The sequence below is a fragment of the Rhagoletis zephyria genome, unplaced genomic scaffold (assembly GCF_001687245.7).
Source record: "Rhagoletis zephyria isolate East Lansing unplaced genomic scaffold, Rhagoletis_zephyria_1.1 Rzeph_scaffold_00077, whole genome shotgun sequence".
NCBI lineage: Eukaryota > Metazoa > Arthropoda > Insecta > Diptera > Tephritidae > Rhagoletis > Rhagoletis zephyria.
This window is the reverse complement of record NW_016157161.1, coordinates 124,829-142,901: the sequence shown is the minus strand read 5'-3', so window position 1 is coordinate 142,901 and position 18,073 is coordinate 124,829. Positions and strand designations below refer to the sequence as shown.

Below are 18,073 nucleotides of genomic sequence, written 5' to 3'. Positions count from 1 at the left end.
TATGTATGTTTTTTTTCACCTTTCCGAAACCTACCGCTAGATGGTAAGCCGGGGTGTATCAATTTTGAGTAAATTAGCGTCCTTAAATTTCGAAATATTGCATTTTCAAGCATTTCTGAAATTTACAGTTATATGAAAAGTGGCCGTAATTTTAGTTCGATTTCAATAATTTTCAACGTTTTGCTTTTACGTGGCAAGCACAATAAAAATACCGAGTTTGGTACAAATTGGTACAACGGTTACCGATATACATATATGTGATCATAAGTGGGCGGTGCCACGCCCATTTTCCAAAATTTTAACGTAAACGTATTTTTTGGTAAAGAATTGTTGCAAGCGTAAATTTTGAATAAATTAGCTTTAATATTTACTGATTTATCGAAGATTTCGTATTTCTCTAAATAAACCTTATATGGACTGTGGGCGTGGTCATTGTCCGATTTTAAAAATTTTCGGCCATTTAGTATGCTGTACCAAGCCCAAGAACTGTGCCAAGTTTGGATGACATCGGTGCAGCGGTTGCCAAGATATACATATGTAACCATAAGTAGGCGTGGCTACGCCCATTTTCCAAAAATTTCTAATATTCTTATTTTTCGTCTAAAAGTTGTGGCAAATATCAATTTTGAGTGAATAATCTTCAGTAGTTACTAAAATATCGCAGTTTTCGTATTTCTGGAAATTACCGTTATATGGGAAGTGGGCGTGGTTACAGTCCGATTTCGCCCATTTCAATACCAACCTATCTTGGATTAACAGGAATCTGCATACCAAATTTCGTTGAGATATCTCAATTTTTCCTCGAGTTATCGTGTACACGGACGGACGGACAGACAGACATGGCTTAATCGATTTCTCTATTCATTCTGAGCATTTATGTATACATTTATCTATATCTATCTCGATTCGTTTTGGCTGTTACAAACAACCGTTATGTGAACAAAATTAATATACCCTTTTGCACAAGTGCGCTCGGGTATAAAAACCCAAATAATGCATACGAAAAAAACCGAAATAATGCATATTAGAAAAACCGAAATTATGCATATGCACTCTTTCGTTTGAAAACCGAAATAACGCATATGAGAAAAACGAAGTAATGCATAAATACGTGCACAGTTTCGACTTAAAACCGAAATAATGCATATGACAAAAACGAAATAGTGCATACATGAAAACGAACTTCTTTCTGCGTAGGCGGCCTTCTAAGTAGAATTCTCCTTTCTGTGTTGCCGGAAAAGGGGAGCGGAAGTATTTTTGCGCAGAACTTCTTTCTGCGTAGGCGGCCTTCGGACGCAGCTTAGGAATTATAACCCTTACTAAGTAGAATTCTCCTTTCTGTGTTGCCGGAAAAGGGGAGCGGAAGTATTTTTGCGCAGAACTTCTTTCTGCGTAGGCGGCCTTCGGACGCGCTTAGGGATTATAACCCTTTCGAAGTAGAACTCTCCTTTCTGTATTACCGGAAAAGAAGGGCGGAAGTATTTTTGCGCAGAACTTCTCTCTGCTTAGGCGGCCTTCGGCCGCGCTTAGGGACTAAAACCCTTACTAAGTAGAAGCAAATAATTCATATTAGAAAAAAAACGAAATTATCCATATTGTGCATATGGCATACTTGCACAATTTCGGTTCAAAACCGAAATAATGCATGTGAAAACCCGAAGTAATGCATACATGCACAGTTTCGTTTGAAAACCGAAATAATGCATATGGCAAACACCGAATTAATGCATATGAAAACCCGTAGTAATGCATACATGCACAGTTTCGGTTGAAAACCGAAATAATGCATATGGCAAACACCGAAATAATGCATATGGCAAACACCGAAATAAAGCATACATGCACAGTTTCGGTTGAAATCGAAATAATTTCTAAATGCACAGTTTCCATTAGCGCAATTTCGGTGCCCGAAGTGGCATTCCTCTTAAATGTAATTAGAAAATAAAGTTTATTCAAAATCATTTCGATATATACCCATATTGGGGTAATTTATTTAACTTATTAAATAATTTGATTTTGATTTTCTTACATACAATCATATGGCACAAAGCTAAAACCATATTACACATCTACAGTGCAAGCCCTTTCATTTGACACCTACCTCCTTTTTAAGAACCGAACGAACGATATAGATTTTATGACATGGTGTTAAATATTTAACGCAAATATCTTCGAACTCGATTAAGAAGTTAGTCGAAAAAATTCGAATTAAATCGAATTTGCACCACCAAATTTGGAATCGAATAATCGAATGGTTGGGCAATGTTCGAAATTCGGAAAAATCGAATTTCAACCCCCCACTACCCATCCCTACTAGATTGGCCATTGTAATTTTTCAATCATTGAAATAAACTGAATAAAAAAACCTTAACCTGTAACTAAATTGTTTTGCGAGCATATTTGCAAACATATTTACCAATGTTTTAGTGCTTGTCTAAGCGCTTAAAATGGATTTTTCCTGGCTTATTTTCTTCGCCCATGGTAATAATATATTTCGCTATTAAATAATATCTGAAAAGTCCTATGCAAATCGATGCATCGATGTACATTTCGATGCATCGAATCAAAGAAGTACATTGATTTATCTTTGCCACTGACATCCCTAGTGAGAACTGATGTCACAACAAAAAAACAAGTTTTGAATCGTGGGTCACAAAATATTGTAACAATGAAGCATTGTGGGACGATACGGGAGCGGGACGACATGTAAGCATGCATAATAGTTCGATTTTACCCACATTTGTATGCAAAACTCTTTTACAATGTTATTAAATTGAGAAAGAAAAATTGTAAGTTGTAGGCAAAAGCCATTCAATTATTCAATTTTGTTTTTATTAAACTGGTCCCCAGTTTCACCAACCAATTTTAAAACTTATCAGACTTACGTCCGGTTGCATCAATCAATTTTAAATTTTAACAGTCTGATAAATTTTACAATTGATTGGTGCCACCGGTCATGAAAGGTATTTTCGAGGTAACTAACAACACTCGACAAATACGCGTTAGCCATCTTTTTAAATAAATTATAGTCCATCATATTACTACAACTGGTAAGTAACGACTCGGCGATATGCCCATTAAATGATTGCTTTTTTTTGTTGTATTAATTTCTTGCGCTTATCAAATATTATCTAAAACAAGTCAACTATAAATAAGTTATTTTCTTCTTACTTTTTTACAGTACAGTTTAAGGAAGTTCAAACCTTATATAAAAACCTTGAGAAAATCCTGAAGTATTATATGTGACCTGGTCTACGGAAAGGGGGCTTAGGTGTCAAAAAATCAATTTTCACTTTTTGGTTGATTCGGATGCTTTTTCACGTGGTGAAAAGCAGAAAATCCTAACTTGCTTAGAAGTACAAAAACGTCACTTTTTCAGTGTTACTTTTTTAAATGTTCAACACTAGCAACTTACACGATGAACTATAATAATATTCCGACCAACAACAACACTTACTGGACCAACAACAACACTTACTGGACGTCCGGCGCGGAGAACAATTAACGAGATAATGAGAAGCTGACGAAACGAGTAGCTTACTTTTAACAGCTTTTTCACAGAAAACTAGTTTTCGCACGTAAGCTCCCTTTTCGTAGACCAGGTCACATATTTGTGTAAAATAATATTACACAATCAAAATACATGGGGAAAATTACCGAACACCGAGTTACCAAGTTACAAACTTGCATGGTCAGAATTGCAAATTCAGTACAAATCAGTAAAAATTTTGAAAAATTAGTACATTAGCGTGCTGATTAAGGAAATGAATAAAATTAGTACGAGAGTTAAAAAGTCAGCAGTGTACTTATAAAATCAGTACGTCTTGCAACGGTATGCGGGTATAAATGCTTTAGTTACGATCATTATGAAGCTAAGTTGATATCGCGCAATTACTATCTTTCCTTAATTTAAAGAATTTGCTATGCATATGTAAATACTATGTATGTATATATACGTATTTAAATTCTACCTATCATTAAAAGAGCAGCCGTTAGGTGCGAACTGGGAGGTCCTGCGAGGCCTGTAGCACCTAATGCTGCGCCTCCCAAAGCGCAAGCTACGCCGCCCAGAGCAACGACAGCAATCAAGGCTCGAAGAGGGGGTCCGGCAAACCATTGGCCGCAACAGCCTTTCCGAGAACGTTCTGAGGGTGATCTGAAAATATAAAGTGAAAAAATATGTTAATATAAAAAACTAAAGCGTATAAAAAAAGGTTAAATAAACAATTGTGTATTGTTTTTGGAAGTCTACTGAAGAGAACCAGAGTTTTCGAAAAATATTGATTTTCAAGAATTCTATACCATTTCTAAGAAAAGTTTTTTCCCATATAAAATATAAGGAAAAAAATAAGGGTATATTTTTTCGATATAGAAAAATCCTAGAGGGTGAGAGCATTATTGCTTGTTTTATACCACCCTAATGTACACACATATGTACATATTTTCCCTATTGTAATGATAGTATTTTTTGACTTGCCTGTGCGTTAGAGGTGTCAAACTATCGATAGTCACACCATTGATAGTTTTGATAGTTTTCAGAAAAACTATCAATATTCACGATAGTCTCGAAAAAAACAAAACTATAGATAGCACTATCGATAGCGCTAAATCAGTCCGGTTGCTTTGTTTTTACAGGATCATAGTGAAATAAATATTATCTTATAAAAGTTATAATCATTCAAAATTAAGTTAATGCTTAGCCAAAATACTTCTCTTTTTAGAAAGTTCAAAAACAATCACAAGTTATACAATCAAAACAGGATTTACGATTAACATATGTGTGTATTTTGGCCTAAATGCCTGCATATTTGAATATGACGTCGGCATCACACTAAAAAACAAAGATTTTAATTCAAATTAAAAAATTCAAATAATTTCAAAATAATTGGTAGAGATGATCGATAGTCCTACTAAACTATCGATATTTTTGATAGTATAAGAAAAAACTATCAATGAGTATTGATAGTCTAAAAAAATTGAAACTATCGATACTATCGATAGTGCCATCGATAGTTTGACAACTCTACTGTGCGTTAACGAAAGACCTATTGCACATTCTTTAGCATCCGGTACAAGAGTCATTTAATATATTATTTTTTAACTACAGAAAAGCTCTGTGGGTGCTGGGGTGACAAAAGGTTAATTGCCTTAAGGTAAATTGACATTATGGCCGTTGAAGTGACCACAATGGCGATAGACTTTATGACCGTTTTGCGTTTGTCTTATGGCCATTTACGGATTTTCGGTTTGGCTTTATTACCATTTTGGAAAAAATTCAAGAAGATTTTCAAGAATTCTATACCATTTCTAAGAAAAGTTTTTTCCCATATAAAATATAAGGAAAACTTTGAGCGACCTCTAAATAATTTTTTGATTTAAAAAAAATAAGGGTATATTTTTTCGATATAGAAAAATCCTAGAGGGTGAGAGCATTATTGCTTGTTTTATACCACCCTAATGTACACACATATGTACATATTTTCCCTATTGTAATGATAGTATTTTTTGACTTGCCTGTGCGTTAGAGGTGTCAAACTATCGATAGTCACACCATCGATAGTTTTGATAGTTTTCAGAAAAACTATCAATATTCACAATAGTCTTGAAAAAAACAAAACTATCGATAGCACTATCGATAGCGCTAAATCAGTTCGGTTGCTTTGTTTTTACAGGATCATAGTGAAATAAATATTATCTTATAAAAGTTATAATCATTCAAAATTAAGTTAATGCTTAGCCAAAATACTTCTCTTTTTAGAAAGTTCAAAAACAATCACAAGTTATACAAACAAAACAGGATTTACGATCAACATATGTGTGTATTTTGGCCTAAATGCCTGCATATTTGAATATGACGTCGGCATCACACTAAAAAACAAAGATTTTAATTCAAATTAAAAAATTCAAATAATTTCAAAATAATTGGTAGAGATGATCGATAGTCCTACTAAACTATCGATATTTTTGATAGTATAAGAAAAAACTATCAATGAGTATTGATAGTCTAAAAAAATTGAAACTATCGATACTATCGATAGTGCCATCGATAGTTTGACAACTCTACTGTGCGTTAACGAAAGACCTATTGCACATTCTTTAGCATCCGGTACAAGAGTCATTTAATATATTATTTTTTAACTACAGAAAAGCTCTGTGGGTGCTGGGGTGACAAAAGGTTAATTGCCTTAAGGTAAATTGACATTATGGCCGTTGAAGTGACCACAATGGCGATAGACTTTATGACCGTTTTGCGTTTGTCTTATGGCCATTTACGGATTTTCGGTTTGGCTTTATTACCATTTTGGAAAAAATTCTAATAAAATTCTTCTTCTTATTTAGCACTACAACCGTTTGCGGATTTGCGCCAGTTTTTCATTGCAAGTGCCGACAAGTCCGCCGGTCCCTCCATTGCGTTCGTGGGGACACTTGCTTTCATTCCTAACCCATGGGTGCGGAGTCGAAGGATCTTTTCACCGGAGCATCGTCATCCATATGTCCAATATGTCCAATCCAGTGCAATCGTTGTATTTTTATGATTTATTCCATCTTCTTCGGTACTCGTCACCTACGCGAACGGGGCCATAGATCTTGAGTAGAATAGTTCTTTCGAAAGCCCTAAATCCTTTTCTTCTTTGTTAGACATCGTCCATGTTTCTGCGCTATATAAAAGGACGGGCATGATAAGATTAGCCCTGCCAGATTTTTCCGTACGGTACGGATTTGCGGGGGTAAAAATGGTTGAACGGATTTTTAGTTTCCGTCAAGATGTACAGATTTTTGGGGTGTTTTTTTTTCCATTGTAAAAATTTACATATTTTACACATATCTCAAAGGTTTTTTATAGTTCCTGAAGACTCGATTTTTTTTAATGCGTTATTTTTGTACTTGAGGGACTTATCTATTAACAGCTTGAACATTTCTCACCCGATTTTAAAAATCAAACATGAGAAGAGGATTTATAGGCCTTTAAAACTATGTATAACAATCTATTGGTAGACCTCGATTGTTGGGAGTTTTTGTCGCGTAACATTAAAAAAAAATTTCTTTATTTTTTATACTTTACCCATCGCTTCAAACATTATACTGTTACTCGGTGGGGTCGACAACCTACCTGTTAAGTTTTGTTACATGCACATAAATCAAGAACACACGGCTTCTTAAAAAGTTCTAGTATGAAAGATAATAGGGTTTGTGTGTTGCTCTATTTGATGTTATTAAAAGTATGATTCCTGTGTTCACCTAAGTATGTACAAACGATTTTTTTCCTCCCCAAACAAATTTGAGCGTACGGATTTTGTACGGATTTTTCACCCTCCACTTTTTGTCCGAGTACGGATTTTAGACTCTGAACGTCTGGCAGCCCTGGATGAGATATTTGTGTGTGATAGAGAGAAAGCTCTGCTTTTCAATTGCTTACCGAGCTCAAAGTAGCACCTGTTGGCAAGAGTTATTCTTCGTTTTATCTCCACACTGACATGATTGGTGGTGTTTATGCTGGATCCTAAGTAAACAAAGTTCTTCACTACTTCAACGTTATGACTTCCAACAGTGACGTGTGTCGCAAAACGCGAAGACTTTGTATGCGTTGTCAGGAGGTACTTTGTCTTGTCCTCGTTCGCCGCTAGACCAACCTTGTTAGATTCTTTTGTCTAAACTGAAAAATGCTGCTCTGGCCAGCGTTGACGCTTTGGTAATTTTTAACCAAAATTGGTAATCTTATTCTTTATTGATCAAATTTGGTAATTTATATTTCAACTTGGTGACTTTTTCGACTCGGTACTACATGTCACATGTTTTGAGTCCACATTAGGAAGTGCCCCGTAAGTGTTTAATTTTATAGAAATACCAGTTAATCGTGAAAAATTCACCAGGAAAAAAGTTTTTCCCGCGTTCCTTGGTTACTAGAATAGTGTGATCTCTAACAAACTACTTGAAAGTGGCTATTGCTATATCTAACGTGTCCTTTCACGGAAGTTTTGAGTGGTCACACCTTTCCTTGCCAATTCGTCAACTTTGCAATTGCCATCAATATTCCGGTGTACCCCCTTTTTAGCGTAATTTTGCAAATAAAATTTTTTAGCAAAATCTCATTAAACATTGGGGGAAAAGAGGATATATACACCTATGTATCTACATATTTATGTGGAAACCAAATTAATCAAAATTACGTTACATTTAATGATTAGGTCCACATGTTTTGCGAGTTGTAGACGTTATAGTGATCCGATCTTTCCCAGTTTGGAGAGAGTACAAACTAAGCTTAATCGAATTCGGAGGAAATATAAGGTTTCCGCCTACAAGAGTAGAGGGCGTGGAAATTATCGCCCCTATTCTGCAATTCTTTCGTACCCGGATTTTACTACGAATCGTAGGAATAATATGCTGCTGGCATGTCTAAAAACGAACGAGTACGAAATTAACAGCTTTTTTGCCTAATTTTGTACGAAAACAATTCTGTGTCGGAAGCGAGATAAAAGATGTAAATCGCTGTTTGGTTGGAAATATTAGTTGTGTTCTTTCATAAAGATAAATTTGGCTTTCGCATATACATACATTTTCATCCACTGCTTTATATGAACGAATAACAAGTAAATATTAAATAAATGTTTTTTCACCTTTTCGAAACCTACCGCTAGATGGTTAGCCGGGGTGTATCAATTTTGAGTAAATTAGCGTCCTTAAATTTCGAAATATTGCAGTTTCAAGCATATCTGAAATTTACCGTTATATGAAAAGCGGCCGGAATTTTAGTCCGATTTCAATAATTTTCAGCGTTTTGCTTTTATGTGGCAAGCACAATAAAATTACCGAGTTTGGTACAAATTGGTTGAACGGTTACCGATATATATATATATGTGATCATAAGTGGGCGGTGCCACGCCCATTTTCCAAAATTTTATCATAAGCATATTTCTTGGTAAAGGATTGTTGCAAGCATCAATTTTGAATAAATTTAATATTTACTGATTTATCAAAGATTTTGTATTTCTCTAAATTACCGTTATATGGGAGGTAGGCGTGGTTATTGTCCGATTTTTCCCATTTTCAATACCGTCCGTCCTACGCCCGAAAGAAGTACACGTACCAAGTTTCGTTAAGTTATATTAATTTTTACTCGAGTTATCGTGTGCACAGACGGACGGACAGACGGATGGACGGACGGACGGACGGACGGACGGACGGACGGACGGACGGACAGACAGTCACCGCTTAATCGATTTCTCTTTTCATTCTGATCATTTATGTATACATTTGTCTATATCTATCTCGATTCGTTTTGCCTGTTACAAACAACCGTTATGTGAACAAAGTTATAATACCCTTGTGCACAAGTGCGCTCGGGTATAAAAAACTTGAAAAATGATCGCAAAAATGTATACACACAATATATATCGCACACCATCTTCAAAAGTGACACAACTCAAAACAACACGCTCGTCAGAAAACGCGAAAAAATATTTTGTAGCACGCGTAGCAAGTGACCTTAACCTTAGATTTTTTGAACAAAGTATAACAAAAAATTTATCCAGCGTTTGCTTAAAGATAAATAAAGGCTCTATGTACATTTTTAGTGCATAATTTCAAAAATGCCAAATTTTGAGTTGTGTCACTTTTGAAGATCGTGTGCGATATGGTGGCTAGAATGTAAATAGGTAAAAGACACTTTAGAAAGTTTTGGCTAAATTTCTTTGCTTAAGAAATGTTTATTATTTTTTGTGAAAATATAACTTACTATCTAAAAACCCATGTAAATCAAAATTTTAAACTTTGTAGAACAATAGCTGCATTTTTTTGTAAGCGAGCTACAAAAGAACGCTCAACTCGGGTAAAATTTCCTTTTGGCTACTTAACCCTTAGCCACCTAACGTCTTTTTTAGACACTCTACCACCTAACGTCGGTCAAGGTGACCCCTTACTTAATTTTAGTGTTTAAAGTATAAATATAATAATAAAACACGTAAAAACCGCACATAACTCTTTTGTACCTTTTATTTAATTAATATTAACAAAAAATTTACTTAAAAGAAGTTTCATACTTCAATAACATTTTTTATTCATTGATATACGAATTTTGTAAGAAAACGTAGATACTTTTATAAAATGAGATCTAATTAGGAAAAAATATTCGAACTTAAAATTTTTTTCTTTTTTTTATAACTTAAAACATGGACTTCAATAATAAATTGTTTTTGGCGCGATTAAATCGCAATTAAAATAAAATTGCAACCTGCCAACAATCACAAAACAAAAATGTTTTACCTCTAGTTTTTGAATTGGTACACGTGTTGACTGCCTGATTGCACAAAACGAACTGACGAGAGAAAAGAAAAAGTACATAGACGGACAACTGCGCAGCTTGCATAATAACGGGAATATTTAAAAAATAAAAAACGGTAGAGTCACTGTGACCGGCGTTAGGTGGCTAAGGGTTAAGCAACCCTGCCGGTAGCTGGCAAGAAACATGTGATTAGTTCAACGGGATATAGACACAAAAAACAATAGAAATTAATAATTATGCGAGGTATTTGCGTAATATATGTACTTATTTAAAATATATATCATGTATATACGAAAATAAAAATTTCCCTCTCCACTTTCCCACTAACAATTCACAATAGAGCAGTTTTTGCACTTAACAACACTACTCTTCAGGTCGCGTATATTTTAACCGACCTGGTTGAACTCGGATAAATAGCCGATTTTGTGTTGTTGCTTTGCGTGTATTTCGTTATTTAATTTAGTAGCTCGGTTGCAAAAGAACGGGCCTATTTATTAAAATTCAGCGAATAGTGTTGATAAAAATTGTAAACATTTTCATTAGATTTTTGTAGAATTGTTTTGGGTATGCAGTTTTGTAGGCAATTCAATTTTAGTATAAAAAGTGCAAGTTTGAAGTATCTTGGACTTACCATTGATTTTTGGCAATTTTTTGTTCGCGCATTTTTTTCCATACAAAGTATCTTCGACTATTTTTTTTTAGTATGGAGAAGGTGTGTAACACCTTGCACAAAAAAAAACAAAACTGCATACTCAAAATGTTTCTAAGAAACCTAACGAAAAAGCTCAGATTTTTGATGAAACTTTGTTGAATTTTCCTAATTTTTGCAGAAACTTTGAAATTTTAACTTTCACGGTCTTTGTTGAATAACGAGCTACACTTTCATAAAAAAACATTAAATCATTTTCAATCTGTAAGCCTTAAAGCTCTGCATCAATATTATAACATTTTCTTACTCCATTTGTGAACATAGCTTAGACTTGGGGTCAAAATTCAAGTTTTTCTGGCAAGCTTACTTGGATTAGCGTTGAAAATTAAATGTCTTGGAAAACTGTTGAAGAAAATATAATTGAAATAGGATGTTATACTAGTCGTAAATTCGACGAAGATACAATTTTTGGCGAGATTCGCTGCGTAAGCACTATAATAAGTAAAAAAAAAACGTGGGGAGAGTGGCAAAAATCAAGAATGGGGAAAGGTGGAGTGCAATTAAAAACATAGCACAATCGGCCAATTTAGGTTTAGAAAATATACTAATGCTAGGTGAGTTTGCTCTGTGTATTCCAGGCACAACTGCTTCAGTAGAATGGATATTTTATGTTGAATAAAATTTTTTAACGTTTATTATAGGTTTCAAAATGTAGTGCCATTGACACTGGTTATTTGTAAACGACTTCCAAAGAAGGAGGAGGTTATCAGTTCGTCGGAATATTTATTTTTTTATGTATGTTACCGCATAACTTTGAACCATTTTCAACCGATTTCGATAATTCCTTTGGTATCGGAAAGGTAGTGGCTCAGATGTAGTCCCATACTAATCTGGTTTAGATCCGATCATTGGATCATGAAATATATATATATATATATTTTTTTTTAAGTCGGTTTTTTTTCTAAAAATTACTTGTTCTACATCAACTTTACATTAAATTCTTGTACAAAATTGATCTTTCATCTTAAATTCAAGTTTAACATATTACAATCATGCAGATAAGTGTTACGGCAGTAACTTATGTATTTCAATTACAATCTATCACACTAATGTCCTTTTTTAAAAAAGGCGTTCATGCCGAAAACTAATCAATTCAGAATATATTCGACTCGTGTATGGATTTTCACAATCAGACAATCCATATCATGATTCCAGAAAATTATAAAAATAATAAAAAATTATAAAATTATTACCACCAAAAGCTGACACCTCGAAAATATAGTGCAAATAAGCCACAATACCCGCTAGTATAATTTTTTAATTTTGTACGTTTCAAAAAATAAATAAAAAGCAGTCAAAATATACAAAAATAAATGTTGAACACAAAATCGTTTAATGTTCAAATATAGAACTTGACGTACGTTTCATATTAGTTTAAAACTTAAATCCTAAAATGCCCTCCATCCTTTCGTCTTAAAGGGTCGAAATCCAATGAATATTACATATAATATCTTTTCAAACACACTGCATTTTTTTTTATATGTATGTATTTGTTGGTATCCCTTCAAAGAGTTCATTTTCCATGTGGTACCCAATAGCCGTTGAATCCACAATACCCTTCGTTCCCCTAAGTGCAAGGAAAAACGAGGTTGTCACCATTAGGCAGTAAACAAGTTTTATAGAGATATTAAAATATTTATTACCATTATTATCGTAAACAAATTGTCACAAATTTGTAAGCATATTTCCACATCTTCGACTTGTTTCGCCCCATCTACTGGCGAACGACGCATAGTGTCAATATGACTCATCGACGACTTGGATCGGTGCACTATATTGCAGTCATACTCCAAAAGTCTTAAAAGCCAACGCGCTACCCTTGTGTCATTGCTTTCGACATCTTCGTTGTTGTGATTGATTGACAATCCGTAATAATAGTAAAACATTTCCCCAGTAAGAACATTCTGAACCTTTCACAAGCTTCAACAACTGCAAGGACTTCTAATTCGTATGCATGATAATTTTTCTCCTGCGGTGTACACGTTCGCCTATTATACGCTACTGGCTTCAAATCGTTTCCCTCCTTTTGCAACAGAATAGCTGCGATGCTAGACTCTAAGCGTCGACACGAAGTTCGCGATTTTTCGTGACATCATAAATTGTAAGCGCTGGGGCTCTAATAATTAGTTTAATTAATAGTCGGAACGCTTCTTCATACTCCGAATCCCATATAAAATTTGCGCTCTTCTTCGTTAGATGGGTAGGGGGCTTAGCGATTTGAGCATATCCGGGAACAAGCTTGCGGAAGAACCTACTCAATCCCAAGAAGCGTCGAACTTCTAACTGGTTATGCGGAGTCGGATATGTCTCTATGGCTGAATATTTCAAAATCCCCGGCCTAATGCCACTAAATAAACCTGATGTCCTAAGAAAGTAACATCGGTCCTCAAAAATTATTACTTCGATAGCCTTAATGTTAGCCCCTCTTGCTGAATAATTTTCAAAAATTCCTCCAAGTAAAATAAGTTTTCGTCCTCGGTCTCAGTTGCTACAATAACTTTGTCTACATTACTAACGACTGCTCTCTTCAAAGATGCAATTAATTGTGACATTATCCTCTGCAAAGTACACGGAGCATTTCGTAAGCCAAATTACATTCTATTAAACTCAAAATGTCCACTTCTACTTCAATCTGGTAATAACCAGACATAAGGTCTAACGTAGAGTAAAATTTCTTTTTAGACAATGTTGCCAAAACCACATCCACTGTAGGCATCAACCACGGCTGCTTTTCGGTTATTGTGTTCAGCCCGCGAAAATCTACACAGAGCCTCTCTTCGCCATCATGTTTACGTACCAAAACGACCGGCGATGCATACAACTATTAAACTATTTTCTCAACTACGAGCTGTTTCGGGATTGGAATACTCTACAGCTTTTTAACTATTGGTCTCTGAGACGTAACTTCATTTCCATCTTGAATGTTCTCGACTTTCCAATTCGGACAACTCTCCTACACAGTTCGCATATGCATTCACTAAATCAATTAAGTTTTGCTCCACATTCGCTTCCAGTGAACTACCAATATCTAAAGCACTTCTACTAATTGCCATAACTCTCTTTTCCTTTAGCCAGCATGTCGATTCCTATAAGTGCATCATGTGTCATCACGGAGTCATTTATAATTAGCAATTCAACAATACGTAACACATTAGCTCTGATCCAGTACTCCATGAACTTACAGGTTTTTCCACGAACTTGCAGGAAGTTACAGAAAAAATGATCCGGTACTCCAAATTCCTCCAAAATCCTGTAAATGAGAGCGATTTTTAGAGAGTTGTGTAGAGAATGAAGTTGCAAGATTTTAGCGGAATTTTTTCTTCTGGTAAAATCATGAAAAGTGTCAAGTGATTACTGGTTGACGTTTTTACAGGGAAAATGCTTTTTTTGTTCCCGTACTTTTTGTTGCTCCTCACTTTTCACTCTCACTCTCACTTTAGAGAGTAATTTTGCTGTTTGACATTTTTACAGGATTTTGCATGAAAAGTATTGGATCAGAGCTATTATCAAATCGAATGGGCGCTGATACTTTTCCGTGGCAAACAACCTCACCACCAGCAAAACCAATTAACTTTTCATTACACGCAGTGACACATAAACCACAATTCTCTGCAATCGACCGCTTAACCAAGGATTTGCTGCTACCCGAATCAATGAGCGCTTTACATCTCAACTCTGTCTTTCCTATGATTGTAATTTCCTTACACAATTCCATGCACACATTTTTATCACCAATTTTGTTGATTGATATTTCACTTTCTACACATTGTTCACTTTCCTCATATTCGTCACTTGACATCTGATGTACACGATCAACATCGGGTGTTGTATGCTGCGTCATATATGTGCCAAGTACGGCTGCCCCGAAGTTGAATACGACGAAACTTTCTGCTGCAAAGTCGGCAACATAGGTCGTTGTCATGATGCAATAATACAAGGTGGTATCAGTTGTGACAGCTCGATTTGATATTGCTTTAGCTCAGTAGAATAAGAAAAAAAAAGAAATGAATCCCCATTTGGGGGAAAAATATAAAATTTCATATTTTCTTCTAAACAAAATTTGCTTTTTTATAATATATTAGTAATGAATTGAAATAAAGTAAGATAAAATACCTTTTTAAGAAAACACAATGTGTATACTGAGAAAAAATAAAATACATTCAACTATATTATTAGGCAAAGAATTGTTAAAGAAGTAACACTGTTTCACCTAAGGCAGTCAATATGGCGGAATTAGAGCGAGAAGCTGCCAGCCGATAACACCTTGTATTATTGCATCATGGGTCGGTGTCATGATTCAGTAATTAAAGGTTAGATAAACTGACAGTTGTCCCTCTCGCATGGCTCCCTTAGAAGTGGTGCCGTGCTTCTTTGCAAATTTACTTGAAAAAGTGTAGCTTTCATGTGAAATATAATTAGACCTTTTTGTACAATATATATTTGTATATGCATATAAAGCAAATTNTTGTAATTTCCTTACACAATTCCATGCACACATTTTTATCACCAATTTTGTTGATTGATATTTCACTTTCTACACATTGTTCACTTTCCTCATATTCGTCACTTGACATCTGATGTACACGATCAACATCGGGTGTTGTATGCTGCGTCATATATGTGCCAAGTACGGCTGCCCCGAAGTTGAATACGACGAAACTTTCTGCTGCAAAGTCGGCAACATAGGTCGTTGTCATGATGCAATAATACAAGGTGGTATCAGTTGTGACAGCTCGATTTGATATTGCTTTAGCTCAGTAGAATAAGAAAAAAAAAGAAATGAATCCCCATTTGGGGGAAAAATATAAAATTTCATATTTTCTTCTAAACAAAATTTGCTTTTTTATAATATATTAGTAATGAATTGAAATAAAGTAAGATAAAATACCTTTTTAAGAAAACACAATGTGTATACTGAGAAAAAATAAAATACATTCAACTATATTATTAGGCAAAGAATTGTTAAAGAAGTAACACTGTTTCACCTAAGGCAGTCAATATGGCGGAATTAGAGCGAGAAGCTGCCAGCCGATAACACCTTGTATTATTGCATCATGGGTCGGTGTCATGATTCAGTAATTAAAGGTTAGATAAACTGACAGTTGTCCCTCTCGCATGGCTCCCTTAGAAGTGGTGCCGTGCTTCTTTGCAAATTTACTTGAAAAAGTGTAGCTTTCATGTGAAATATAATTAGACCTTTTTGTACAATATATATTTGTATATGCATATAAAGCAAATTTAACTGATGAAAACAAAACTTGCTTTTAAATTCGATGTTTACATAAAACTCATGGTAGTTTTATTTTAATTTTGAGCCCTTTTGCAGTTTTTATACCGTTAAATAGCACATAAATTATGTAATTCACGTAGATATCGTAATATTTTTTTAAAAATTTCGTTTAAAATACAAAATTTCCTGCAAATACATTAAAATTTACAACAAAAGGAATTTCACTACTAAGTTCCTACTTTGCGTACTTTTCTAATACCACTTTCGCACCAAGGGATTTCATTCTTCCCCTTTCACTGTCCCCCGTAAATGCAACCTTTTGTAAGGGAGTGTCAAACCGCGGCTGTCAATAATTATCTGACCTTTAATTATTGAATTATAGTCCGGTGTTATACAGACACATTTTTGTTTGGCAAATTAAATGGTGGCTGCTCAGTTTGCTCGAAGTTGGTTATGTCAAGTTTGGCACAGGGTTGCACGTTCATAATGGTTTTCATGCCTATTGCCAACACGAAATGAAAATTTCAGATATATATATCGTGCACAAATTAATATATTTTTTATGATATTGTTTAAGCAATTAATCCTTGAAGCTCCTACAGCATAAATCCAGTTCTTTGGCTTTCGGTATCACGAAAATTTTTGTGTATAACAATTATCCAAAATTTTTGTATATGACAACACTGAATTTGTGCAGTTTGGTCCAACGAAATTAGTTTGATGTGAGCGTCGCCAAACTCGCTCTCTCCGAGTTTTCTGCAACAACAACTGTACACATTTGCCAAACAAAATTTCTGCATAACACCGACCATCAGCGTTGCCATTTTAGCCGTTTTCCGGCTAGATTCAGCCGGTTTTGATAGCAACTAGCCGGAGAAAATTCGATCTAGCCGGCAGCCGATTTGTTAGCCGGTTTGTAAAAAAAAGTTAGCCGTTTTTAGCCGATTTTACTATTTGCCTAATTTTCAGGTGCAAAAAGTAAACAAGTTGTTCGAAAGCAATAATGCAGACCCAATGAAGATTTTTAATGAACTCAATGTTTTACTTTCGCATCTATGCTCCCTAGTGGTTATTAGCGCGGACACATTTGATCCTATATGCTCCCCGTTGGAACCATACCTTGCTCCATTTCCTCAGTTTTATCACAGTTTTGAAGAGTATTTAAAAACAAAAGTAAGCACAAACGCTTTTGACCACGAAGCCGAGAAAATAATTCGAGAAAATGGTCGCTATTTTATTATCACTTTAATAAAGGAATTACGCCAACGCCTCCCTACAAATATTGCCACACTAAAAAAAATTGACTTTTTTCGGTTGGAAATGCATTAAGAGTAATTAAACCAAAAGTATTTGTTCAACTACAGCAACAAAAACACAAATATAATGCCGACGAAATAACATCCATAGAGATGCAATGGCAACGGTTAACGTTACATACCTGGAGTAATTTAGACTCAACTGTAAAATTTTGGGCCGAAGTTTATCAATTTCGAAATGCCCTAGGAGAAAACCCTTTTGCTGACCTTTGCAACCTAGTTTTTAGTTTTCTTGTTTTGCCTATAAGTAATGCAGAAGTAGAGCGAATATTTAGTTCAATGAATATATTAAAACTAAGCAAAGAAATCCAATGTGCGTTAAAACGTTAAACGCTATTTTATATATAAGATACGGTTTAAAACGTGAAGAAAAACGCTGCCATAATTTTACTGTAGATGACGATCTCTTAAAATTAATGAATTCAGGTGATATATACAAGTGATTCATTTGATGATCTTTCGTTTCTTGCGATTTATTTAAATAAAGCATGTGAATATTCACTAAAACATTTTAGCCGTTTTTTGCCAGAGTCTATGTG

The 18,073-nt window shown here is 34.8% G+C and overlaps 2 protein-coding genes across 2 annotated transcripts in view; one reads left to right on the top strand and one right to left on the bottom strand.

Annotated features, from left to right (window-relative positions):
- The window catches only part of LOC108372804 (uncharacterized), a 79,544-nt gene extending 64,715 nt beyond the window's left edge, over positions 1-14,829 (bottom strand). The window contains exons 1-2 of the mRNA XM_017628576.1: positions 14,561-14,829; positions 3,972-4,156 (exon numbers count right to left, since the gene is read on the bottom strand). Of these exons, the coding sequence (XP_017484065.1) occupies positions 3,972-4,156; positions 14,561-14,829 (454 nt within the window). The remainder of the gene's footprint in view (positions 1-3,971; positions 4,157-14,560) is intronic.
- Zasp52 (Z band alternatively spliced PDZ-motif protein 52) overlaps positions 1-18,073 on the top strand; it is a 442,143-nt gene that overhangs the window by 413,598 nt on the left and 10,472 nt on the right. The window lies entirely within an intron of this gene.